At 28.3% G+C, this 22427-nt stretch overlaps 3 protein-coding genes across 3 annotated transcripts; 2 read left to right on the top strand and 1 right to left on the bottom strand.

Annotated features, from left to right (window-relative positions):
• Positions 1-866: 866 nt before the first annotated feature.
• GGS25DRAFT_417032 (ras-domain-containing protein) lies at positions 867-2548 on the top strand. The gene is made up of 8 exons (XM_049258531.1): positions 867-1061; positions 1138-1169; positions 1332-1358; positions 1548-1627; positions 1705-1727; positions 1811-1839; positions 1897-2154; positions 2264-2548. The coding sequence occupies exons 1-8, from the start codon at positions 1030-1032 to the stop codon at positions 2449-2451; spliced, it is 669 nt and encodes a 222-aa protein (XP_049113920.1). The 5' UTR covers positions 867-1029; the 3' UTR covers positions 2452-2548.
• Positions 2447-3243, top strand: GGS25DRAFT_417137 (uncharacterized protein). Its single transcript, XM_049258533.1, has one exon. The coding sequence runs from the start codon at positions 2645-2647 to the stop codon at positions 3209-3211; it is 567 nt and encodes a 188-aa protein (XP_049113921.1). The 5' UTR covers positions 2447-2644; the 3' UTR covers positions 3212-3243.
• Positions 3244-4504: 1261 nt separating this feature from the next.
• Positions 4505-6939, bottom strand: GGS25DRAFT_503815 (putative ribosomal assembly complex component Ipi3). The gene is made up of 2 exons (XM_049262090.1): positions 6268-6939; positions 4505-6187 (listed from the first exon to the last, which is right to left on the bottom strand). The coding sequence occupies exons 1-2, from the start codon at positions 6601-6603 to the stop codon at positions 5207-5209; spliced, it is 1317 nt and encodes a 438-aa protein (XP_049113922.1). The 5' UTR covers positions 6604-6939; the 3' UTR covers positions 4505-5206.
• Positions 6940-22427: the final 15488 nt, after the last annotated feature.

Below are 22427 nucleotides of genomic sequence, written 5' to 3' on the forward strand. Positions count from 1 at the left end.
ATCTTTGTCGTCAAATTCGATGTTCATTTTACCCATACCGATACCCATTTATTCTTCCCACTCTGCCACTTGCTCCCACTACTCCCACAGCCCATTACAGTGATTACACACTCCCACTATTAACTGATCACCGAAACTAGGTTGCATATTTTTCTGGGTATGTGCTGGCTGCATATGTCATCGTTGCTGCTGCCGCTGCTGTAGCTAGTAAGTACATACACACGTACACACATACCTACATACCATACCAGTGACCATACAAACATACCGATAGACGTACATATCTGTAGTTCGTACAGATATATGCTGTTGCATTTCATTCAACATTCAACCATTTTCTTATTCACCTTATTTTGTTATATATCCATATACCCCTCTTTTTGGCCCCCTAATCATCTTCAATTCTCCATCCATCTAACTATTTGTTTGTTTTTTTATCCTTTTACCTCTGAGCTCTCCTCCTGTTCCCTTACGGGCGTGCCGAAAATAATCGCTGCGTCCGATCCCTTCCCTGGTTAACTGGGTTGCTCTAATAGGAAAGGGGCCAGCCGCGCTTTTATTTTGGTCACCCCGCCCCAACTTTCAATTCAAACAGGGCAAGGCGGCTCTTTATCTGAATTGATTTTTTTAATAAACCCCTACCTCCTACTTTAGCTGTCTGACGTTATCAGTCCGGCTCTTTTGTCTAGGGGAAGAAAATAAAAAAAAATATATATAATCTTTTTTTTATTTTTTTACTTTCTCAACCCTTCTTAAGTTGGATGACGATACCCTCTAGGCGCAAACGGCCAAATTATTCCTAGTCGCCCGTTCTGTCGTTTGTCGCGTCAGTGACAAACAACAGCTACAGGGCTGACGGATTGCCGTATCTTGGGTTGCTGATCAATTCCCAACCTCGGCGCTTCTGATGCGCTTTTACAACAAACACCGTGCTCAAAGCTATCTCGAAGCTTAAGCCGAAATTGAGGCCAAAGTTGGAGTAGGAGTAGGAGTAGGACTACTTATAGTAGGAGTTGGAAATTGGAAATCATGCCTCCAAGACAGAACCGTTACCAACCAGCGTTCGTCTCATCCTCCACCTATCTCTTGTATAGTTATTCTTATGCAATTAGCTAACATCGCGCTTTCTGCGAATAGCAGGGAATTCCATGTTGTCGTGTTAGGTGCAGGTGAGTTTGTCATTGTCTGACTACATGTACCTACCTATCTATCTATCCTCGCTATGTGAAATCAATCAACTATATCGAAATTCTCATCCACGTCAAAACATTTTCTTGGGCTTTTTTCACCCTTTCAGCTTTGTGCGTAACCGCCACTAACATTTTTATTAGGCGGTGTCGGAAAGAGCTGTCTTACAGGTAATGCACTCTCTCTCCCTCTCTCTCTCACATATCCCCCCTGACATCAAGCCAATTCTGATTGGATTGAATTAAATTGAAATTAAAAGAAAAGATTCTCCCCGAGATAGGATCTCTTCAGGTCCTATGCGTCATTTCTCAAATTATACAATCTCATTGCTAACATATCGTTTTTTCAATTTGTGATAGCTCAGTTTGTCCACAACGAATGGATCGAGAGTTATGATCCGACAATAGAAGACTCGTATCGCACTCAAGTGGCCGTTGATGTAAGTGTGATTTGCTATTTACCTTAGGTAATTCACCTAATTAGTTTGGTCTCGACTACTAACACATTTGACAATAGGGCCGCCAGGTTGTTCTGGAGATGTAAGACATCACCCACAAATACAAATCATGATCCACCCCTTCATTTCACCCCCCCTCAATGCTAAAGTGCTAACTTGACACAGTCTCGACACTGCCGGCACTGAGCAGTTTGGTAGTCAACAACACCCAACTACCCCCCTAGTTTTGTATTATGCTAACCCAAGTTCAGTTGCCATGCGCGATCTCTACATGAAGACTGGTCAGGGATTCCTATTGGTTTTTAGTATCACTTCAGCTTCGTCATTGGCTGAGCTTGCGGGGCTTCGTGATGAGATCATACGCATCAAGGACGACGAGACTGTGCCAATCGTCATCTGTGGGAACAAAGCCGATCTCGAAGACCAGCGGTCCGTGCCCCGAACCAAGGGATTCCAAATCTCGCAGAGATGGGGCGCGCCATACTACGAAGCCAGTGCTCGAACGAAGAGTAGGTGGATTTCTTCTCTCCCTGTCTTTGTGTATACATACATTCCTACCTACCTTTGACCTTCTAGAAATGTGTTGCTCTTGGGATAAATAAAGCTGACTCCTACAAGCCAACGTTGACGAAGTATTTATCGACTTATGTCGACAAATGCTGCGAAAGGATGACGCTGGGGAAATATTTGTGGAGGAACAGGACGACAAATTTGACCCGTACTCTATATCATATTATAAAAAGCGCAGGAGGCGGAAGGACAAGGACCGGGATTCAAGCCGTCGACCCAAATGCGTTATTCTATGATATCCTTGCCAATGGATACTCATAGGACCGGGACAGCAACTTGCTCGGGTGTATAAGGATTCATTCTCACAGCATACACGATCGCTACCCAGCACCGGGAAACTCGAGAGGCATGAGGAAATTATTAGCCATACTATGGCTTCACCATGCTCTAGGATTAGGACACTCACACAAGTAATTTCCTTGGGTCGGAATGACGTCTCTTTCAAGGATCAGAGAAGCTTCTGAATCTTTGTACCTTGGCGTCCTTCCACAGCTCTTTTCTCCCGACCGACGTCTGGCCGGTCCTTTTCTTTCTGGGACGATTTCTAGGCGAAAATTAATTCGAATTCAAGAGCGTGCGTTTAGGGGTTTTATGGTGGATTGCATGTTCATCTCTCATTGCATCGATGGCATTGCATTTGATCAAGAGTCAGCCAACTACAGTGTTCTAATTACTGATATGGGCAACCAAGGTTTCCTTACATTTCGTTATTACACCTATATGTTGAGCGGGTATTTCTTGGGGCACATTTGTTTTGTTTTTTCTGGACTTTTGAGAAAGGATCATCTAAGATCCGAAACTGCTCAGGCGAAAAAGAAAAACTTGTTTTCCATTGTATCCTGCTTTTGCTACTTCATATGTTGGCGAGGGAAAGGGAGGAAAAGAAGGAAAGGGGGGTTTGGGGCATTTCCGCATGAGAAGATATATACACATATACCCCACAGTATCATCCAACAAACTCTGTATCCTTTTTATATTCTTCGGGCTGATAAATAGGTATTAGCGAGGTGGAATAGGTATTTTTCAATACGATCAAACGTTTCGTGTTGCCTTCTTCTTCTAACCTTGAAATTCTTCTGCTTTCTTCAAACCAGGTGTAGGATCGTTATAGCCGATGAAAAGGGGGTGGTTGATTAGCTGCCTTGGTTGATGACGATTAAGCTAATTCTTTGATTTTTAGCCTTCTTACCTATGGAAGACGAAGAAAGCAATGAACAATAGCTCAGGTAGGCACGTAGGTACCTGGTAGGTTCACGTGCTTTTACTTACTGTTTATTTATCCTCGAATTTCAACAAGTTGGCGTCTCTGATCTTAAAGGGGAGAAGGAAAAGGAGGGTGGGGGGGTTTGGGGTTTGGGGTTTCCGTAACTGTTGCAGGTGCTCCTAGCCCCACTAGGCTAGAGCTGCCTTATAGGTACATACCTATAACTAGTTATTTGCACTGCGCCAGCGTAGTTAGGAATCAAGCAAAGCTTTCTTCCTTCTCCTGGTTGCAGTTTTTTTTTTTTTTTTTTTAGCTGCTAGCTGCAATAGTGACTGAAAGAGGGATATAAATCGGCAAGTGACAGGAGGGGAGGGACGATCAAGCTTATTATGGGTGGGGGAGGAGAGCCTGGCCTGGCCTGGCCTGGCCTTAGGTAGGCAGGTAGGTAGGTTGCTTTGCCTGTGTTCGTTCGTTCGTTTGTTTTGTATAGGTAAGTGGCATTTCTGGGTAGTGGCATCCTATTGTGTGTGTGTGTGTGTGTGTGTGTGTGTGTGTGTGTGTGTGTGTGTGTGTACGGTGTAGGAAACAAGCTGGACTCGACACTAGAATAGCTAGGTAGCTAGCTAGCTAGGTGGATATGGGTGATAGGGACGTTGGTGACGTAGGGAGGGGAGGAAAAAAAAGGGGGGGGAGGGGGATAAGTTGGGTAGGTAGGTATCTACCAATATAGGTACATTATAGGATGGTACTTACGTCCGTACGTATTGTACATACATAGTATACGCCTCTCTACTATCAAAGGGGTAGTTTTTATATACATGGCCCGTACCTACATACGTAACAGCGAAGATGAGGAATAACGTCACTTCAGCTGCGTAGGCTGGTACGTCCATACTTCGTCGATGTATGGGCATTTTCCATAAGGGGGGGGGGGAGTGGGGGAAGATGTTGTGGTGCATAGGTAGTTAGGTAGTTAGTTCATACGAGGGACATGTTTGGTACGGGCCAGCAGCTAAGAGGAGGGGACAACCAAAGTACGTGGCTACGGGGAATCGGGTCTAGAACGTTGAAGGCTTGACTATCACGGTAAAAATATGGTTTTTGGATTGGCTAGATTGAACTTGAGATTCTCCTGAGATGCTCCTGAGGCCAAGCTTCATATTGCCTATTAACTACTTAGTCCCCCCAGTTCGAGTACCTACATAGGTACACATCCTTCTATTCAACTCTTTACCCAATGTCCGGAACTGGCGTATGTGCTTTGCTGACTATGCCAGTTGAGGCTCTGAGGCCAAACCACATAAATCCCTAATTGGTGTCCCCAGTACCAGACCCAAATCCTAATCCAATTCTCGGCGGTATATGAGCGAGGGTTCTTCCGTAATAGAGCTCGAGTAGTTCTTTAAGAATAATGACGTGAAAGCTCGGACGAAGCGACCGGTCCATATTTGTATTGTAGGCCCCCCAATGGATATATGTGTTACTCTCCGCCGTATGCAGTATATCTACTACCATCAACTCCTCTCCTCGTCTTTCGCTATCGACCTCACACTACCTCGGCTTCCGTATGGTGTTCTGGAGTTGGTCGATGAGATGAATCGAAGAACATACTCCCCTTTTTCGTACACCGGGCTTCGGCTCCTGTCGTCCTGAGATCTGAGTAGTATATATAGATACAAACAGTGGGACTGTTAGATATACTGCGATGGTGCTAGCGTATGGCAAGGGCTATTTGACCACATCCAGGCCAGCATATAATAGTACTGAAAAGGACGAGGGACTATCTTTCAAGCGTTTGCCGATTTGGCGTCAAGATATCTCTGGAGAGTTTTCTTCTGAAGGGCTCTTTGCTCATTAACCACCTCCCAAAGCTCCTCGTTCTCTTTCCTCAGCTCTTGGTCCCCGACAGTATCGAGATCGGGAGCCTGGAAAGCGAGAATGGCTTGTTCCAGCACATCATTGGGAAGTCCGTTAGTCTTGAGCATTTTACTGAATCTCGTTTCCGCTTCCATACTGGAATCTAGCTGAGCGGTGAAATTATAGCTTCGACTTCCCATAAATGGCTTGACTACCTCGATAGGCTTGGTTGAGCGCGAGTATGGAAGCGGCGAGACGAATACGATATTGGTAACAGCTGCGTTGACATTTGATAACTCGGTGGAATCAGTACGGCCGCTCAAATCCCATCGAAGAATATGTCCTTGCGGGTGCCCAGATATCAAGATGGTGCCGTCGTAATTCAATGCCATGCACGACGCCGGTCCTGCTTCTTGAGGCGATGCTCCAAAGGCGGATGAAACTTGAATAGCTGTAGAGGTTGCTTCTGCGTGAGGGCCTAGCAATGCCTTCTCGGAAAATAGATCGACTGCGTAGAGTGAGCCGTCATCAGAAGAGATGTAGATAGCACGCGCACACGGGTCAAGAGACACACAGAGGGGGGAGCTCGGGAACAAGATCGTCCGAAGAGCTACGCCCAGTTGATAGTTCCATACTATGCAGGACTTATCCTTGCTTCCCGACACGCAAATGTTGGTGTCGGGATTCACACTTTGACTTACAACGAGGGAGGTGATGGCAGCCCGATGATTTGGCAAAGTTTCGAGAGGTTCATGCTCAATAGTTGAGTCCAGTTCCAGCAGGCGAGGGACAGACCATACGTAAATATTGGAGTCATCAGACCCAGTGACAAGATGATAAGGTGTAGCAGCAATGCATGTTACTGCTTGAACATGACAGGCAGGAGTAGTTACTTGTCTACCAGTACAAACCTATAGAAGCAATTTATTAGTAAGGAAAGCTAGAGGAAGATGAGTAGTAGATGAGAAGCTTTTTCCATTAGCCAACTAACCTCCCATACAATTAATCTCCCTTCTTGTGTGCCCAAGAATAAGACATCGCCTAGTAAGGCGATGCTTCGGATGCGTTCGGGAAAGGTGACCAAAGCTTCCTGGTTTCCCTTTGCTCTTGAATAAACATGAACTGTTGACTTCTCTTCCTGAGCGGCGAATACATGAGTATCGCTAACGGCTAGACAATTTGGAGGAGCAAAGCTCTTCTTGAATGTACTGGTGGTGGAATGGTTTGGGTGAAGTGTCTGCTCGTAGATGCCGGCGTCTTTTACTATGGCCGTATTATTGGCCAATGGTGGGCCTGATATGGACACGAAATAACTTTCGGTCAACATTGCAGAAGCAGCAGCTTTGACTGACCCCTTGTTCTTCTAATACTATAATCGCCGATCATAAACCAAATAAACAGTTGTAATGGTTTTCACGTGAAAGTGTTAATACGAGAAATAAGAGATGTAAGAAATGAAAGAAATGCAAGATTGGGTAGGTATGCTTCTTTCTATCCTTTTCTGCCTACTGTAGTGTGCTACTGTATGTAGTATGTATGCAGTTAGGAGGGGGTTTTCATAAGTGTGATATAGGTGTGATCAGTGTGAATGTGTTTTTGATATTCTTCAGTTTGAGATTATTTTGCTCCTATGGCTTTTGAGTTTTTGGCGTTTTTTTTTCATTCTTTTCTTCTCCACAAATTCTTATTGGTAGTCCCCAGCTCAAATGACCCATTTAATATGCAGGTGGCTAGGGTGTGCAGATTACCTGTAGCCAGCAGTAACTGATGAGTAAAATGTTGTTAGGCGGGGCCCGGTAATCTGGTGCAGCCTCAGCCTTGGCGTTACCTCCATTGAGGGTTCGCGCCTTCCATCATGGAGTCTAGAATCTACAGCAAATTGAACGTACAATTATGTGATGATATGACTTCAAAGTTTTATACAACAAACACATACATATTACCTATTATTAGGTATTTAGTAGGTATAATTATTTAGGTATTTAGGATAAGTAATATCTGTTGTTATTAGTATTATATAGAAAAGATTTACTAATTTTAAATAGATTATATATTAAAAAAGAGAAAAGGTTTAAGATTAATTCCTATAAAATAAGTTTTTTATTTATATCCTTTTATCTTATCTATAATAAATGACATTTGCCACAATATTTATTAGGAAAGATATAAATTAAGTAAACAGCCCGTTTTTTAAGATATAATATTATAATAATATAATAAAAAGAGTTTTAAATTATATAATAAAGCTTAATATCCTTAAAAAAAATTTCATAATTCTTAATAAAAAGGAAAAAAATAAAGGAAAATAATAAAAATCTTAAAAAAAAAGAAACAAAATGTTAATAAAAAAAACCTTAACAAATGAAATAATAATAAAGAAAATTATAATAGAAGAAAAAAAAAAAAATAAAAATATAAATAAATAAAATTATTAACAAAGGAAAAAAATAAATAAAAGAAAATTATAAGGATATAATTATAAAAAAAACATAAAAATATAAACATAAACATCCCCTTCCTTTCTTATATTTATTTATCCTTTTTCCTTTTTAATCTTTTTTTTTATAATTATAATTATAAAGGTAAAGTTAATTTATTATCTATTTAAAAATAACTTATTTAAAGAAAAAAACGTTTAAAACAATTTTTATAATATATTATTTTTTCAATAATAAATCCGTTTAAATTATAAAATTAATATAAAAACTATTTAATTTATATTTCTATAATAAAAGATTCCGTTTATTTTTTCTAAAATTTTAAAATTTTACTTTTTTTAATAAATTATTATTAAGTTATTTTTTTTTATTTAAAACATATAAAAGGCATATATATAATTACATGTTAACCGTTTTTTTTTTTTTAGTTAAAAAATCGTTTTTTAATAATATTAAAGCTTTATTAAATAGTTTATTATTAAATCATTAAATTAATCTTTAACCAAAAAAAATTTCGTTTTATTATTTCGTAAATAACGTATTAATAAACTTAAATTTTCTAAAAAATACTTTTACTTAAATATTTTAATTAATAAATTTCCATAAAAGATTTTATATAATAAAAATTTAATACTTTTTATATATTAATAGTTTATATTTATTATTATTTTTTAGTGGTTATATGATAAGGGTACGTATTAATGCGGTACGTATATGGCTGGAGAAGGTATTTATATAACTTAGATTATATAAGGAGTTAAATCCTTTCTTTATTTTTAAATTTAAACCTCTTTTCTTAAATATTAATATTACACTAGTTTTATTCCTATTGTTTTTGCTTTATTTGTTATTTGATTTATTATATGTACGTATTTATTAATATTAATTAGTGTTGTTAAATTATTAGCAATATAAATTAATAAGGTTAAAAGAGTTATTGTTATAATAATTTAGAAGATTTTATTATAATAATATAAGCGATATTAGTAACTATTTTTCTAATGTTTATATTTTATTTATAATAAAATATAATTTTGCCTTATTTAACCGTTTTAGACCTTTATTATTATATAATGATATCGATTTATACTTTTTCTTTTTTTTAAATTTACTTGCATTAATTATTAATACGATGGCTACTTTAGGAGGATTAATACCACTTCCGGCGCTTTAGTTATAATTTAAAAGCTATAATATTAATGTTAACTTTGTTATTTAAGAAGATATAAACGAGCTATACGAGTTATTAAATTTTGTTTCCGGTAAAATAATATTATTAAAGTAGTAATTTGCCTTAGAGGTTGTTAGGTGAGACGAAATATTATCATTTACCACTTAAGAATAGAAGAATATTTAAGTATTATTAGCTTTTATTAATTTTAAAATAACCGATAAAAGTGCTAGCTACGTTTGCATAATAAAGGAGATATTTAAAAAATATAAAAGATATTTCGACATATTTTATTTAGATGATTTTAGTGGAATGTTAAGGGTGTTACGAACGGTGTTATAAAACGTACTTATGTAATAAGGGATTTATATAAGTAAAAGTAACGATAATTATATAAAAAAGTTAATTGATTTAATAAATATGTAAAGGCTATTATGTTAGCGCTTTTAAGACTTAATATAAGCTTAAATAAGATGGCTTGATGCGTTAATTTAGAGGGTATTTGTGTATTAAATGAAATTAGGTCTGGTTATTTTTAAGGTATAACGGTTAAGGTAATCGTTAGTACGAGTATTATAAACGCCTTAGAATTTTGCTTAATTTATTATTTTTATTATATTTTTCCTTACTTTAAGAAAACGACCGTTTTTAAACTTACTACCCTTTTTATTTTAATCTTTTCGTAACTTTATAACCTTTTTTTTAAGGTTTTATTTATTTTTTTTTCCTTTTAACTAATTATAAAACTTGGTTATATAGCCGTTGGATTTTATTTAATGAATAGGTGATAGCTTACTTCCTTTTACTTAAATATTTATTAAGGCTGGATTTTTTAATTTATTCTAATTATTTCTATTATTTTAAAGATTAATATTACCTTAAGTATCCTTTTTATAGCTGTCGAATCTTAAAAATCTTTTACTTAAGTTCTCACATAGTAACATTTTATGATAAAGATTTGGTTAAAGTGATTAAGAAAGGCAGTTATAAGGTAATTAAGTGGCCTTAGGAAATGGTATAAGATTCTTTAAATCGTTATTGAAAGGTTTGTTTATATTTTTAATATTATTTTTAGAATTTATATTAGAAGGAGTAAATTATTTTAATAAAAACTTAAGTTTCTTTTTTTAAATAATATTATTGCTTTTATTAATATTTAATTAATAGTGGTAAGTATAAATGCTTATTAATAATTAAGAAGGTATTATTTATTATAATATTCCTTTTATATGAGTTTTTAATGAGATATGTTTATTAATTATTATTAGTTATTTTAAGAAGGCTTGGAATAATAAGAATAATTATATAAGCGAGTTATACGATATTTTCGAAGATAAGTTTCGATTTTTTTTTAATGTTTATTATATAGTAGGAATATAATAAACGTAATTTTATATTATATTTTTTATAATTTTTATAAGAAAAGCAGCCTTATATTTTCTTTATAATGTCTCATGTTATTAGATTTTTACGGATATGTATTTAGTTATAAAACGACATTTTAATATTGAATAAAATAAGATTTAATATTATTATAATTGGATTGTAATAACGTTTTTTAGTGTTAAAAATGACAAGAAAAATGCAAGAAAAAGTAACTTAAAAATGTTATAAGTTTTTTTCGATAAGTTTTTTTTATATTAATGAGCGTTTAGCTTAAAATTTAAAGGGGAATAATAACTTATTATATTTGTTTATTACGTTTGTTATGTTATACCTTAATTATAATATGCTTTATTTGAATTATTATTAAGGTTTAAAAACTTAATTAATAAGCTTTAAGCGTTAATTAAAACCTATGAAATCTTTAAAACGGCTAGGCTAAATAATTATAAATGTATTAATAATAGCGATAATAAGGAAGAAAACGTTTAATTTTATGTGGATTATAAATACCATAAAATAGATAAGGGTGGCAAGTATAATGTTAAAAAGTCCCTTAAATTATAAAAACGCAAATGTTAGGTTTATAAGAAAAAAGGTTATTAATTTATTAAATATTTTAAATATAAACGAAAGAAGGTTAAAGAGGAATGGAAGAGTAAGTGTGGCTTATTAATTAAGAATTACGTAACATTTTTGGCGGATTATAAGGGACTTAATGATTTCGGTTTAAAAGCGGAATAAAAAAACGAAGCGGTAATATTAAAAGTAAATTATAATAATAATAACGATTTTTTCTTAATCGTTACCCACTTATTTAATTAAGTTTTTTAGTATCGTATAATTGCTTGCTTTTTTTTAAACGTAGCGATAATTAACAATATTTTTTTCTTAAACCGATATATAAAAGATGTTTTTTAAGGCATTATGTTTAATATAGGTGTTGTTTAAGTATTTATGGTTGGAAAGGGATAATGTTTAATTTTTATTAAAAAGCATTTTAATAAACGAGTTACGATGGATAAATCCTGCGTAGAAAAAGCTTAGATTCGTTTTAGAGACGGATAATCGATAAAATCTTTTAAGATAATTATTATTAATATCCTTTTTAGTTGTATCGATTTTTATGTTATAGATATCGACATTTTATTTTTTCTGTTATTAAAGGATATAGATTGATTAGGAGTGTATTTTAATAATATTATTAATTAGTTGGTTTATAAGGATGGTATTATTATTAACGTTATTTATAAATAGGAACACTTGTAATTTTATTTCGAAGATATTACATTTTTTACGAAAATGGAGTTGTGACGTTTATATATTCGTTTCGGTTATTTATTAGTTAATAAATTATATAACTTGTTAAATAAAGCTGGTTATAACGTCAAGATTGGTGACATTAAGGAAATTAATAAGTTTTACCACTATTATTAAATTAAAGGTAATGTTTTTTAAAGGTTTAAATTTAACTTAAAAAATCTTAATATAAACTTTAATTATAAAGTAATCATTAATATTATATACTTAGATAAACGACTTATTTTTTATATCGTTAATATAACCATAAATTTCCAAGCGGCACGTTTTATAAAAAATCTTTTTGTTAAGGAAATTTAAGAGATATTAAAGCAATGTTAAATTAATATATATTTTAATTTATTAAATGTTATTACATATAACGTCGATATAAACTTTAATAATATTAAGTTTAAAAATAAGGCTTATATCGCAAAAATTACCTGCCATTAAATCCTTATGGAAGTGTATTAGTTAATTAATAAGGTTAAGAAATACCACGGTTTTATAAGAAAAGCTTATAAAATCATAAGTAAAAAACTTTAAGGATTAAAGTTAAAGATGTTTCGACTTTAAATGGCGGTTAAAGTAGTAAACGACATAATTAATTTTAACGGTTTTATTTTTATTTTTTTGGTTTTTAGCGTATATTTAAAAATTAATATGGATTTATTATTAACCCCGGCGCAAACTTAAAGGGTTTAAGCCGTTTAGAAAACGATGGTAAAAATTAAAAAGTTAAAGATATAATAATTAATTAAAGATGCTTTAAATATAAGAAATAGCTTTAATATTTAAAGAATATTTTTTATGTTATTTTTTATAAGTAATAACGTACTCGTTTACAGGGAAAAAAGTAAATAAAAAAAATCACATAAAGTCATTATCGTTATAAATAAGGACGTTACGATTATTTTTAACGTTTTAAATAATATATTAATATTTAAAAGTATTTATATTAAATTTTATACCTAATTAAAGGAGTTTTTAATATTATTAAAAAAGCTTAAAATACAATTATTAAAACTAACTTTTAACCTTAATAATTATATCATTATCCTCGAAGAAAACCTTATAATTACTAATAACTTTTCTCACGTTATAAACTTATATCTTTCGGTAAAAGAAAAGAATAACCTTACCTTAACACTTAAATTATAAATAAATAATAAGATTATCGTTTTAAATAAACTATATAAAGCCTTAAACATAAAAAAGTTAAACGCTTTATTTATAAAAAACATTTTTTAACCTAAAATATATAACTTAATAATCCATTAAAACGCAATTATTTTTAAATCATAAATAATTTAAAAAATTAAAAATAAAAACACCTTTACCCCTTATAAGAAATCACGATTAATAATTTAAAACTACGATAACTTTAATAAAAAATTTATTATAATATACGCCTCCACGATTTAAAGGGCTAGTTAATAAATAATACTCGCTTTAACACTTATATTACGTTACCAAGGAATAAAGGTTATAATAAAAAATATCATAATAGCTTATATTTAATTAGCTATGTTAATAAAACGAATAATTTTAATATGTTTATCGATTAAACTTAAAGAAAAATATCCTAAAAGAACGTTATTACGAGTTATAAAACCGTTATATAGTTTTGTTAAATCGGAAACTTATTAATTTAAAACTTATTCGTGATATTATTAATAATAATTACATATAAAACCATTAACGTTCGATTTATGCCTGTTAATAACATAATTAAACCTTTTTAAGCTTATCGGTTTTTAAATAAACGACACTTTTAACGTTAATATGGATGAGTTTCTCGCCGTTAAAAATAAGGCACTTACAAAGGTAAGTATTAAGGTACGATCTTAGAAGATTTTAAATAAAGGAACAGAGGATTTTAACGGCTTAAAAATTACGGTTTATAAAAAAGGTTACGATGTCTTTATTATATAAAAAGAATAAGTTAAAAAGCTTAGTTTTTTAAATCCTAAAGTCTTAGACATGATTAAAAAATTCGTTAAATAAAAGGCTTAAAAAGTATATATTTTATTAATTTACTAACCTAAAATTACTTTTAATTACTTAATAACGGCTTAACACTTATAGCTAAGGCTTAAGAAAGTAAAGGCGTTAAATGTTAAAATTAAGTGATAATTAAATAATAAAGATTAAGGGCTTAATTATATTAACCTTAAGCCTTAAAACTTGCGCTTATATATCTTCGTTGACGGATTATTCGCGAATAATTAAGATTTTAACTTATAAATTAATTATATTATTATCTTAAAAACCAAATAAACCACTAACTAAAACAATAAGGTATAAATCACCGGAAATATTATTTATTAGTCATCCATTAAATACAAATAAATCATACGTAATGTATTAGCTAATGAAATTTATGGGATAGTTTAAGGCTTTAACGTTAGCTACGTCATTTATCACACTTTTAACATTATTTTAAAACAATTATCGCTCCTTAAAATTCCCCTTATACTTTACATTAACTCTTTCTTACTATATTAATATTTAATTTAAATAAAAAGTATAAATAAGAAGCGATTAATAATCGATTTAATAACTTTTCGACAATTTTATAAGAATTAAGAGATAAATGATATTTGTTAAATTTAAGGTAATTATAATCCGGCCGATATTATAATTAAGGTATTTTTAAACGAGGTTATAAAAACGTTGGTAAAGGTTAATTAAATTAATTTACGATTAAAAGGATAAGTTAAGCATAAGGCAAATATAACGTTTATAATTAATTAATTACGAAAAGAAAATAAAGTAAGTGGTGGTTATATAATAAAGGTACGTATTAATGTAGTACGTATATAACTAAAAAAGGTATTTATGTAATTTAAATTATATAAGGAGTTAAATCCTTTTTTTATTTTTAGATTTAAACTTCTTTTCTTAGATATTAATATTATATTAGTTTTATTTTTATTATTTTTATTTTATTTATTATTTAATTTATTATATATACGTACTTATTAACATTTTTATTAATTAAAACATTTAATTTATAGATTTTACTAATATCTCCATTAATAATAAATTAATAATTTTTTTTAACATAATTTAAAAAATTTTATTAAATATTTTAATAAAACTTATGTTAACATATAAATTTAAAAATTTATGGATTATTATAATTCTTATTAATTTTACCTTAACCATTATTTTTATTAATATAAATATAAACTTAAGGTTAAAATAAAAAATTAAAAATCTTATCCTTATATTTATAACTTATAAATTAAATCCTTTTAACACATTTATTAATATAGTTTTTTTAATTAAAATAGCTTAATTATATCGGTTAAAATAATATATAATAATTAAAATATATCACATTTTATACGATATTATTAAAAATAACTTAATAAAATTAATAATTAAAACTTATAAAAATATATATATAATAATAAATTACAAAAATATTAAAAATCAAAACAATTTATAATATATATAAAAAAAATAATCTTCGATATAATTAATTACATTTTAAATTATATAAAGCTAATATATAAATTAATTTAATTATTTTAATATAATTATTTTAAAAAAATACCTGCTTATATTATAAATTATTTAAAATATTTCAACTACCTTTTTTTAATAAAAACACCTTTATTAATAACCTTTATATTTATACCATAACTTACTATCTTAAAATTTATAATATCTCGCTTTATTTTGTAAAAAATATAATCTTATACGATTTAATAAATTAATAATCCCCTTTATAAACACTTAATATATATCCGTATATTAATTATCTTAAATATACTTAAAAAATACCTTAAACTTCGTTAATCATAAAATTAATATTAAACCTTTTAACGATTTTAACAACGTTTTATATTTATTCTCGTTATTATTTCACCTTTACCGCTAATAAATAATAAACTTAAATTTATCGCTTTTTATTAATTTAATAAATCATAAAACAACATCCATTAAATCTCGCTTATATAAATTAAAAATATCATTTATTATTTTTTTTTTTTCTTTTTTTTTATGAACTTAAAAAAAACTTAATACCTATTAACACTATCCTTCCAAACTTAAAAACCATCCAACCCTTTTTTATTAAACGATATTAAATATTCCACTTAATCACACTCGTTTTTTAAAAATATCGTTTTTAATAATATATTAATTACTTAATTTTACTTATTTTTAATATATATAATTTTTATATTTAATATATATAACTTTAACACTTATTTAATATATATTCCATTTATATTCGTTAAGTTAAAAAACTACGTTAAAAACTTATAATTAATATAAATAATTAACACCTTTTAAACCTAAAACATAAAACTATATCGTTATAAAAACTTTATAATAACACACAATTCTCGTTTATATATATTATAATTTCATTAAATTTTTATAAATATAAAATTATTATATATAATTAAAACGTAAACTTTATCCCTTAATTACACCATAAAACACTTAACGTTTTATTTAAAAACATCGGAATATATCTCTATTAAAGAATTAAATATAAAATTATATATTTTAATAATTATTAACGTTAAATCTTTTAATAATATAAATATAAACGTTTTTATCTCGCCTCATTTTTAATTAACATTTCTTAAAAATTATATTAACGGTTTAAAAATTTCCGCACAATTATTAATTTATTACTTATACGGCCCGATCGTACCTATAAAAATCTTAATATAAGATTACTTTATAAAAACCGGCCACATTTAAAACCTTTTATAACGCTTTAATTTAACAAATAAGCAACCGCCCACATAATACACCACCCCCATTACTAAAATCTCCTTAAAACCTATATAAACCTTCTTATACGCCAGCCGTAAACAAGCTTAAAATAATTAAAAAAAAAATATTCCTTAATCTAATTTTATTATTCCTCCACATTTTAATATATAAGAAATATATCATTAATATAAAAACCCATATTTATAACTTATATTAACCCCATTAATTAAATTAAAGATAACTTTAATAAAAACGATAAAATCTCTTTAAACGCAACATATATTATTTTTATAAACATAAAACTTATTATTTATAAGTTTTAAGGCATTTTTATTAATTATAATTATAAAAATCCCGCCACTAAAAATGCAAATAAATACTAATTATCCAAATGGATTTTAACAACTTAATACTTATATTTTAAGTTAAATTTTAAATATAATTTAATGTTAAGATTTAATAAGTGTGTATAAAGGTTTAATAGAAGTGTAATATTTATATTTAAAACGTTTTCGTTAACATTTAAATAATTAAACATTAACCATAACTTAACTTAAAGGTTTAGATTTAAATTATCTTTATCCTTAAATATAAGAATAAATTTAATAAATTAATCCAAAAAAACCTTATTAACTATTTTTATAAATTTATATATTCCTACATTAAGCTTTAACTAAATTAAATAATTTAATTAATATTTTTATAAAACAGTTTATCGCTGCCGTTTTAACCAACTTTACAATTTTATTCCTTTTATTAACCTTATATAATATTAATATAAATTTAAAAATAAGATATTAAGGATAAATTTCATATCTAACTTATAATATATATATATTTCCTTAATTATCCTTAAACATAACTTATTTAATATTAATAGCCTAATATAAATATCCGTTTTTATTAATTATTTAAACATATTTACATCTAATAATTCTTTTTAAGATATTAAAGGCAAGTAAATAATACACCGTTTCGTAAAAAATAACATTTTATTAAAATAATTTATTTTTAATTATTTCCCTCCTTTAATTTTAATTTATATTATCTTTTACTTAACTAATAACATATAGCTTTTTTCTATTAATATAAAAGTAAAACAAGATAATAACGTTATTTAAAACCGTATTTTAAGCGGGGCTAATGTTAAAAGCTAAGGCATATAAAAAAAAGCCTAATTATAATATATATTAACGATGTTTATATTTTTATTATTATTAAATAATTTTTTTTAACATAATTTCCTAACATATTTAAATCGATTTAATTTTCTAAATTTAATAACTTATTTATTAAGTTTAAATTAAATAATTTATCGTTTAAATCCTTTAAATCTTAAGCTTATTTTTTAAATATTGGTAGGATTTATAAATAATTAATCGGATTAGTAATTAATTTTACTATATTAAACGCGATGCGATATCGTTTTATAAGGGTTAATAAGGGGTTAATTAAAATGGTTTATGTTTTATTATTATAAACATTTTCAATTATAAGCGTGTTTATTTAAATGTTAAATTTAATTAAAACATTTTAAAGCTAGGGAATTTTTAATAAAAGTAAGTAATTTTTAAACTAGCTTTTAAACTTTATAATTATTTATATAAAACATTAAATCTTTTATATATTAATATTTAATAATATAAATTTGTGAATCTTGTATTTTTTTCCATTTAAGGTTAAAAGGTGAAAGGGTTTTATAATAAGGTTTTTAAGTAATCTTTATTTTAAATTAAATTATTATATTAATTTATTAAAAATTACATTTACATTATTTTTTTAATTAACTTATATCAATTTAAGTGAAAGTATAATAAATATTATTTCGTTTTTCTTTTTAAAACATAATATTATATTTAAATAGAAAAAATAGACCAACTTATATAATAAATTATTATTTTTCTTTTAATATTTTTTAAACATGATATTATTTAAAATCTTTAAAGAATCGGTTTATAACGGCATTATAATTTATTTAATTTTTGCTATTTTTAACTTTAATAGGTTAACGGCTTTTGACCTTTTTAAAGCGGCTATTTTTTACGTGGCTTACTTTTTAACTTTTACATTTTTTTATATTAAAAAATGCTTAAATTGTTTAAACGTTTTAAAGGAGATTTAAAAGAGGTTTATAAGTGTTAAGAAAATTTGTATTTTTTTAATTAAGGATTTAAAGTCAAATATTGTTTTTTTATTAAGATTATGAATTTATTAAAGGTTTTTTTATGGTTTTATTCCTTTTTTTTTTTTTTTTCTTTAATAATAATTAAAATAACCTTAAAGCTATCTTAACAACACTTTAGTGGCAGTTTATTATATAAGGTTATGTTTAAATATAACATAAATTTAACAATTTTTTTACGTAAATTATTTTTTATTTTTAAGAGATTATTTAAAGATATAAGGCTCTCCTTTTCTAAAACTAACATAAAAAATTATAACTTAAGTTTATTCTTAATTAACACTTTTAAATTATTAATCTTAAAATTAAATAACATCTTTTAAACCTTTTAATATATGCGTTTATCTTCTTCAAAATATATATAAAAATTAAATTTACCTAATTTTTATTTTTAAAATTATTAGGGAAAAGAGTTTTAAATTTATTTATAAAATAATTAAATTATATACATCTTATACCTATTTAAAACTAAGCCTTTCTTAAAATCAAAAATTATATTACAAAAATTAAGATTTTAAATTACTTTAATTTAACTATTATTTCTTTAAAGAAATAAAATTATTTTTAATGTCGTAATTTTTTATAGAAAAAGTTATTATTCCTTTATTATTAAATATATTATAAAAATATATTTAAGCTTATCGTAGCGAAAGTATATTTTTTTAAATAATTTTAATTAATATAATTTATTTATTATTAAATTTTTCAATATTTTTTTTGATAAGATTTTCTTATATTTAACATAACTTTAACTATAAATTAAATTTTTAAATAAAATATTTTATAAAAGAAAAATTAATAATAAAATAGATAAGGTTGTAATAGTTGTAATAGTGTGGGGAATATTAAAATTATTAAAAAAATTAAAAAAAATTCAAATAATTAAAAAACCCTTTATATTTAATAAAACATATTAATATTTACCACTTTAATTAAGGAAAGATTAACGCAATTTTATTATCCCTTATAATACTTATATTAATTAATATATAATAGGAAATAATAGAAAATCCAATATAAAAAAATACAAAAGGCTTAATAAAAAAAATAAAAAAAAAGCCGATATAATAAATATCGTTATATTTAATACCACTATTTAAGGATATTATATTACTAGAATTTAATTAACTAATACTCCAATTCAATTAATAACCATTTTTTCCAATATTTTTTATTAAATCTTAAACCAATAAGATTTTATAATATTATCCTTTTCCTTAATTATCAATTAACAATTTTAAACAACATTATATATTAACTATAATGATTTGTAATTTTAAACATTTTTATTTATACATTTAACCTGTAGAACTTAATTTCAAAAATTATTAATAAAACAATTAATAATTGTTTTAAATATATTTATTTTAAAAGCGGTTAAAGTTAGCGATAATATATTTATTTATAGCGTTTACTTTTAAAGTTAATTTTAAGCCTTTATATGTTTTAAAAGGTTTTATATCTGTGAGTAATATGCGGTAAATGTTTTATTCTTATTTTAAGCGAGTTTATTTAAATCGGATATAAGCCGATTATTTAACTTATTTACCAACGTTATTAAAAATTTGTTTTTTAAGGTTTATTCGATATTTATGAGGTTTTTTAACACGGCGGTACCGTTTTTAACTCGATTAAGTGTTTTTTTAAGTGTTAGGTTATTATTTAAAAAAATCATAACTTTGTTTTTATATTATATGTCGATCGTTTGTAATATACCGGAGATAAGAGGGATTTTATATCTTACATGTTAAAATTATTATTTTAAACGGTTTAATTATTTCGTTATTAACTTATTACTTTTAAAACGACTATATCTTAATAAGTTTAAAATTTAAAAGTAATATAAAATAGCTATTAAATTAGCTAAAATATTTTAAAATAAAAATAAAATAAAGTTTTTAATATTTAGTTTTTTATTAGTGTGTGGATTTATAAGGTTTATAATGGGGTTTATAAGTAATAATATAAGAAATAAGTTTATTAATGTATAATAATTAATTTAATAAAATTAATATTATTGAAATTAATGGAATTAATAAAATTAGTAATAATTAGTTTAGGGAATAATTGATGTTTTAAATATGGAAAATTTTAAAAAGGGAGAAATAATTAATAAAATAATAAAAATTAAAATGGAGAAAAAAGGATTATAATTAATTTTAATAAATTAATTAGGAAGATTAAACCAATAAGGTAATTTGTTTAAGGATTTTTTGGATATAAATATAAATAAAATTAAATCGAATAATTCTTAATAATAATATAGTTATTAATAAGCTTAATAAAGTCGATAAAAATTAATTTAAAAATATTAAAACACCTTTAAAATATCACAATAATATTTTTTATAATAAATTTAAATAAAACGTACAAAATATTAATAAATAACATTTGTTCAAAATTAAAAAATAGCTTAAATGAAATTACTAAAAAAGATTTATTAGTTTCGAATAAATTATATATTAAAAGAGAGAAAAGGTTTAAAACCAATCCCCGTAAGACAGGTTTTTTACCTGTGTCCTCTTATCTTATCTACAATAGGTGGCACCTGCCACAGTATCTTACATGTAATGTACTACATAATTATATGTACTATATAAGCATTTACATATTCCATACATGCACGTATTATGTAGGCATTGTTTCAAACATGTGGATTATGAACCTAATTGATTGATTTGCATTTTCAATGTTCTACATATAGTGTACCTAGTACTACATGTAGTTATGTACAAAACAACCTTGAATGTACATACCTATGTACTACTAGGTATGTAAGAAGGGTAGGGAACACATACCGTACATCCGATTACCACATCTACACACACCTACACACACACCTACGCACACACCTAGTTATTGGCCCCTATCGAGAACATTGAAGATTTCCAAGATTCTAATATGTACCTACTAGTCACTGAGGTAAGAGAGGTCTTCGGGATAGGCTACTGGCATGGTAGGAGTTTTGCTTGGTCGCACATCATCTTGCCACCTCCACGTCCTGAAGTCTTGATCTCGAACATGGAGTTCATTTACTGGCCCGCCTCCATGTTCCAGATTGCTTCTTTCTTGGCCTTCCCCAACTCCGGCAATCAGGACAATCCACAACATTGAATCCCGGAAGTCAGATTGATCGGGTGACTGCATCTCTAGTGCCAACTATAGATTGAAACGAATATTCGAGGCGATATTGAAGGCGTATTGATCCTACGTGGTTAGGAACTGAAGAACCATGCACAACTGCACACAACTGCGCACAACTGCGGTTGTGCACGCTTCCGTCTATTCATCTCCAATAAATTCCGTCCATGTTCCCGAAGCTCCATCATGTCGGGTTGAAGCTGTCGTTATCCTGCCGTTCATATATCGTCGTTCGATATGGTTGCTATTCTCGACAATCCTCTTCCCATCGACCCCCAATGCTTCCCTGTCTGGTTGCCTGGACTTTGAGGAGTTTAGGAAGCTTGGGAAGGAACTAGACTAAAATCCTTCACGCTGACCATGTGTTGATGCACTGCTGCTGCATGTTGCTGCTGCATGTTGTTCACGCTTGCCCCGCGTAAGCCAATCCGAGTCTGGGGCCACCTTCAGCCTCGAGAGTGGAGTGGAATTCTCAAACGGTGTGATGATGCACCCGTATTGTCGTACCAGCCACTCACACCATATTCAACTGGAGGAGCAAGCTGGGTATGCAACGTGGTCATCCATCTGTCGTGTCGCTTGTCAGTTACAGCATTGAAATTGCACATCATGATCCGGCTGAACTGAACTTGAACTTACGTGTAGACAGAGGAAGACGTTGCTTGATTCGACTCAAAAGTCCTAACCGATCGAGATTAGCGGCCTTCATAGTATGTATCCTCCGTCACAGCTCTTTCTTCCCACTTAACCTACATAATATGTAGGTAGATGAATATGCAGGTATGTGATATTAT

The sequence above is a fragment of the Hypoxylon fragiforme genome (genome assembly GCF_022984875.1).
Source record: "Hypoxylon fragiforme strain CBS 206.31 chromosome Unknown GGS25scaffold_8, whole genome shotgun sequence".
NCBI classification, from domain to species: Eukaryota; Fungi; Ascomycota; class Sordariomycetes; order Xylariales; family Hypoxylaceae; genus Hypoxylon; species Hypoxylon fragiforme.

Coding starts and splice junctions, on each gene's coding strand:
- GGS25DRAFT_417137 (XM_049258533.1), top strand. CDS start 2,645: ATGACGTCTCTTTCAAGGATCAGAGAAGCTTCTGAATCTTTGTACCTT.
- GGS25DRAFT_417032 (XM_049258531.1), top strand. CDS start 1,030: ATGCCTCCAAGACAGAACCGTTACCAACCAGC. Junction 1,728..1,810: donor CGCCAGGTTGTTCTGGAGAT/GTAAGACATCAC, acceptor AACTTGACACAG/TCTCGACACTGCCGGCACTG. Junction 1,840..1,896: donor TGCCGGCACTGAGCAGTTTG/GTAGTCAACAAC, acceptor ACCCAAGTTCAG/TTGCCATGCGCGATCTCTAC.
- GGS25DRAFT_503815 (XM_049262090.1), bottom strand. CDS start 6,603: ATGTTGACCGAAAGTTATTTCGTGTCCATATCAGGCCCACCATTGGCC. Junction 6,188..6,267: donor GGAGATTAATTGTATGGGAG/GTTAGTTGGCTA, acceptor TTGCTTCTATAG/GTTTGTACTGGTAGACAAGT.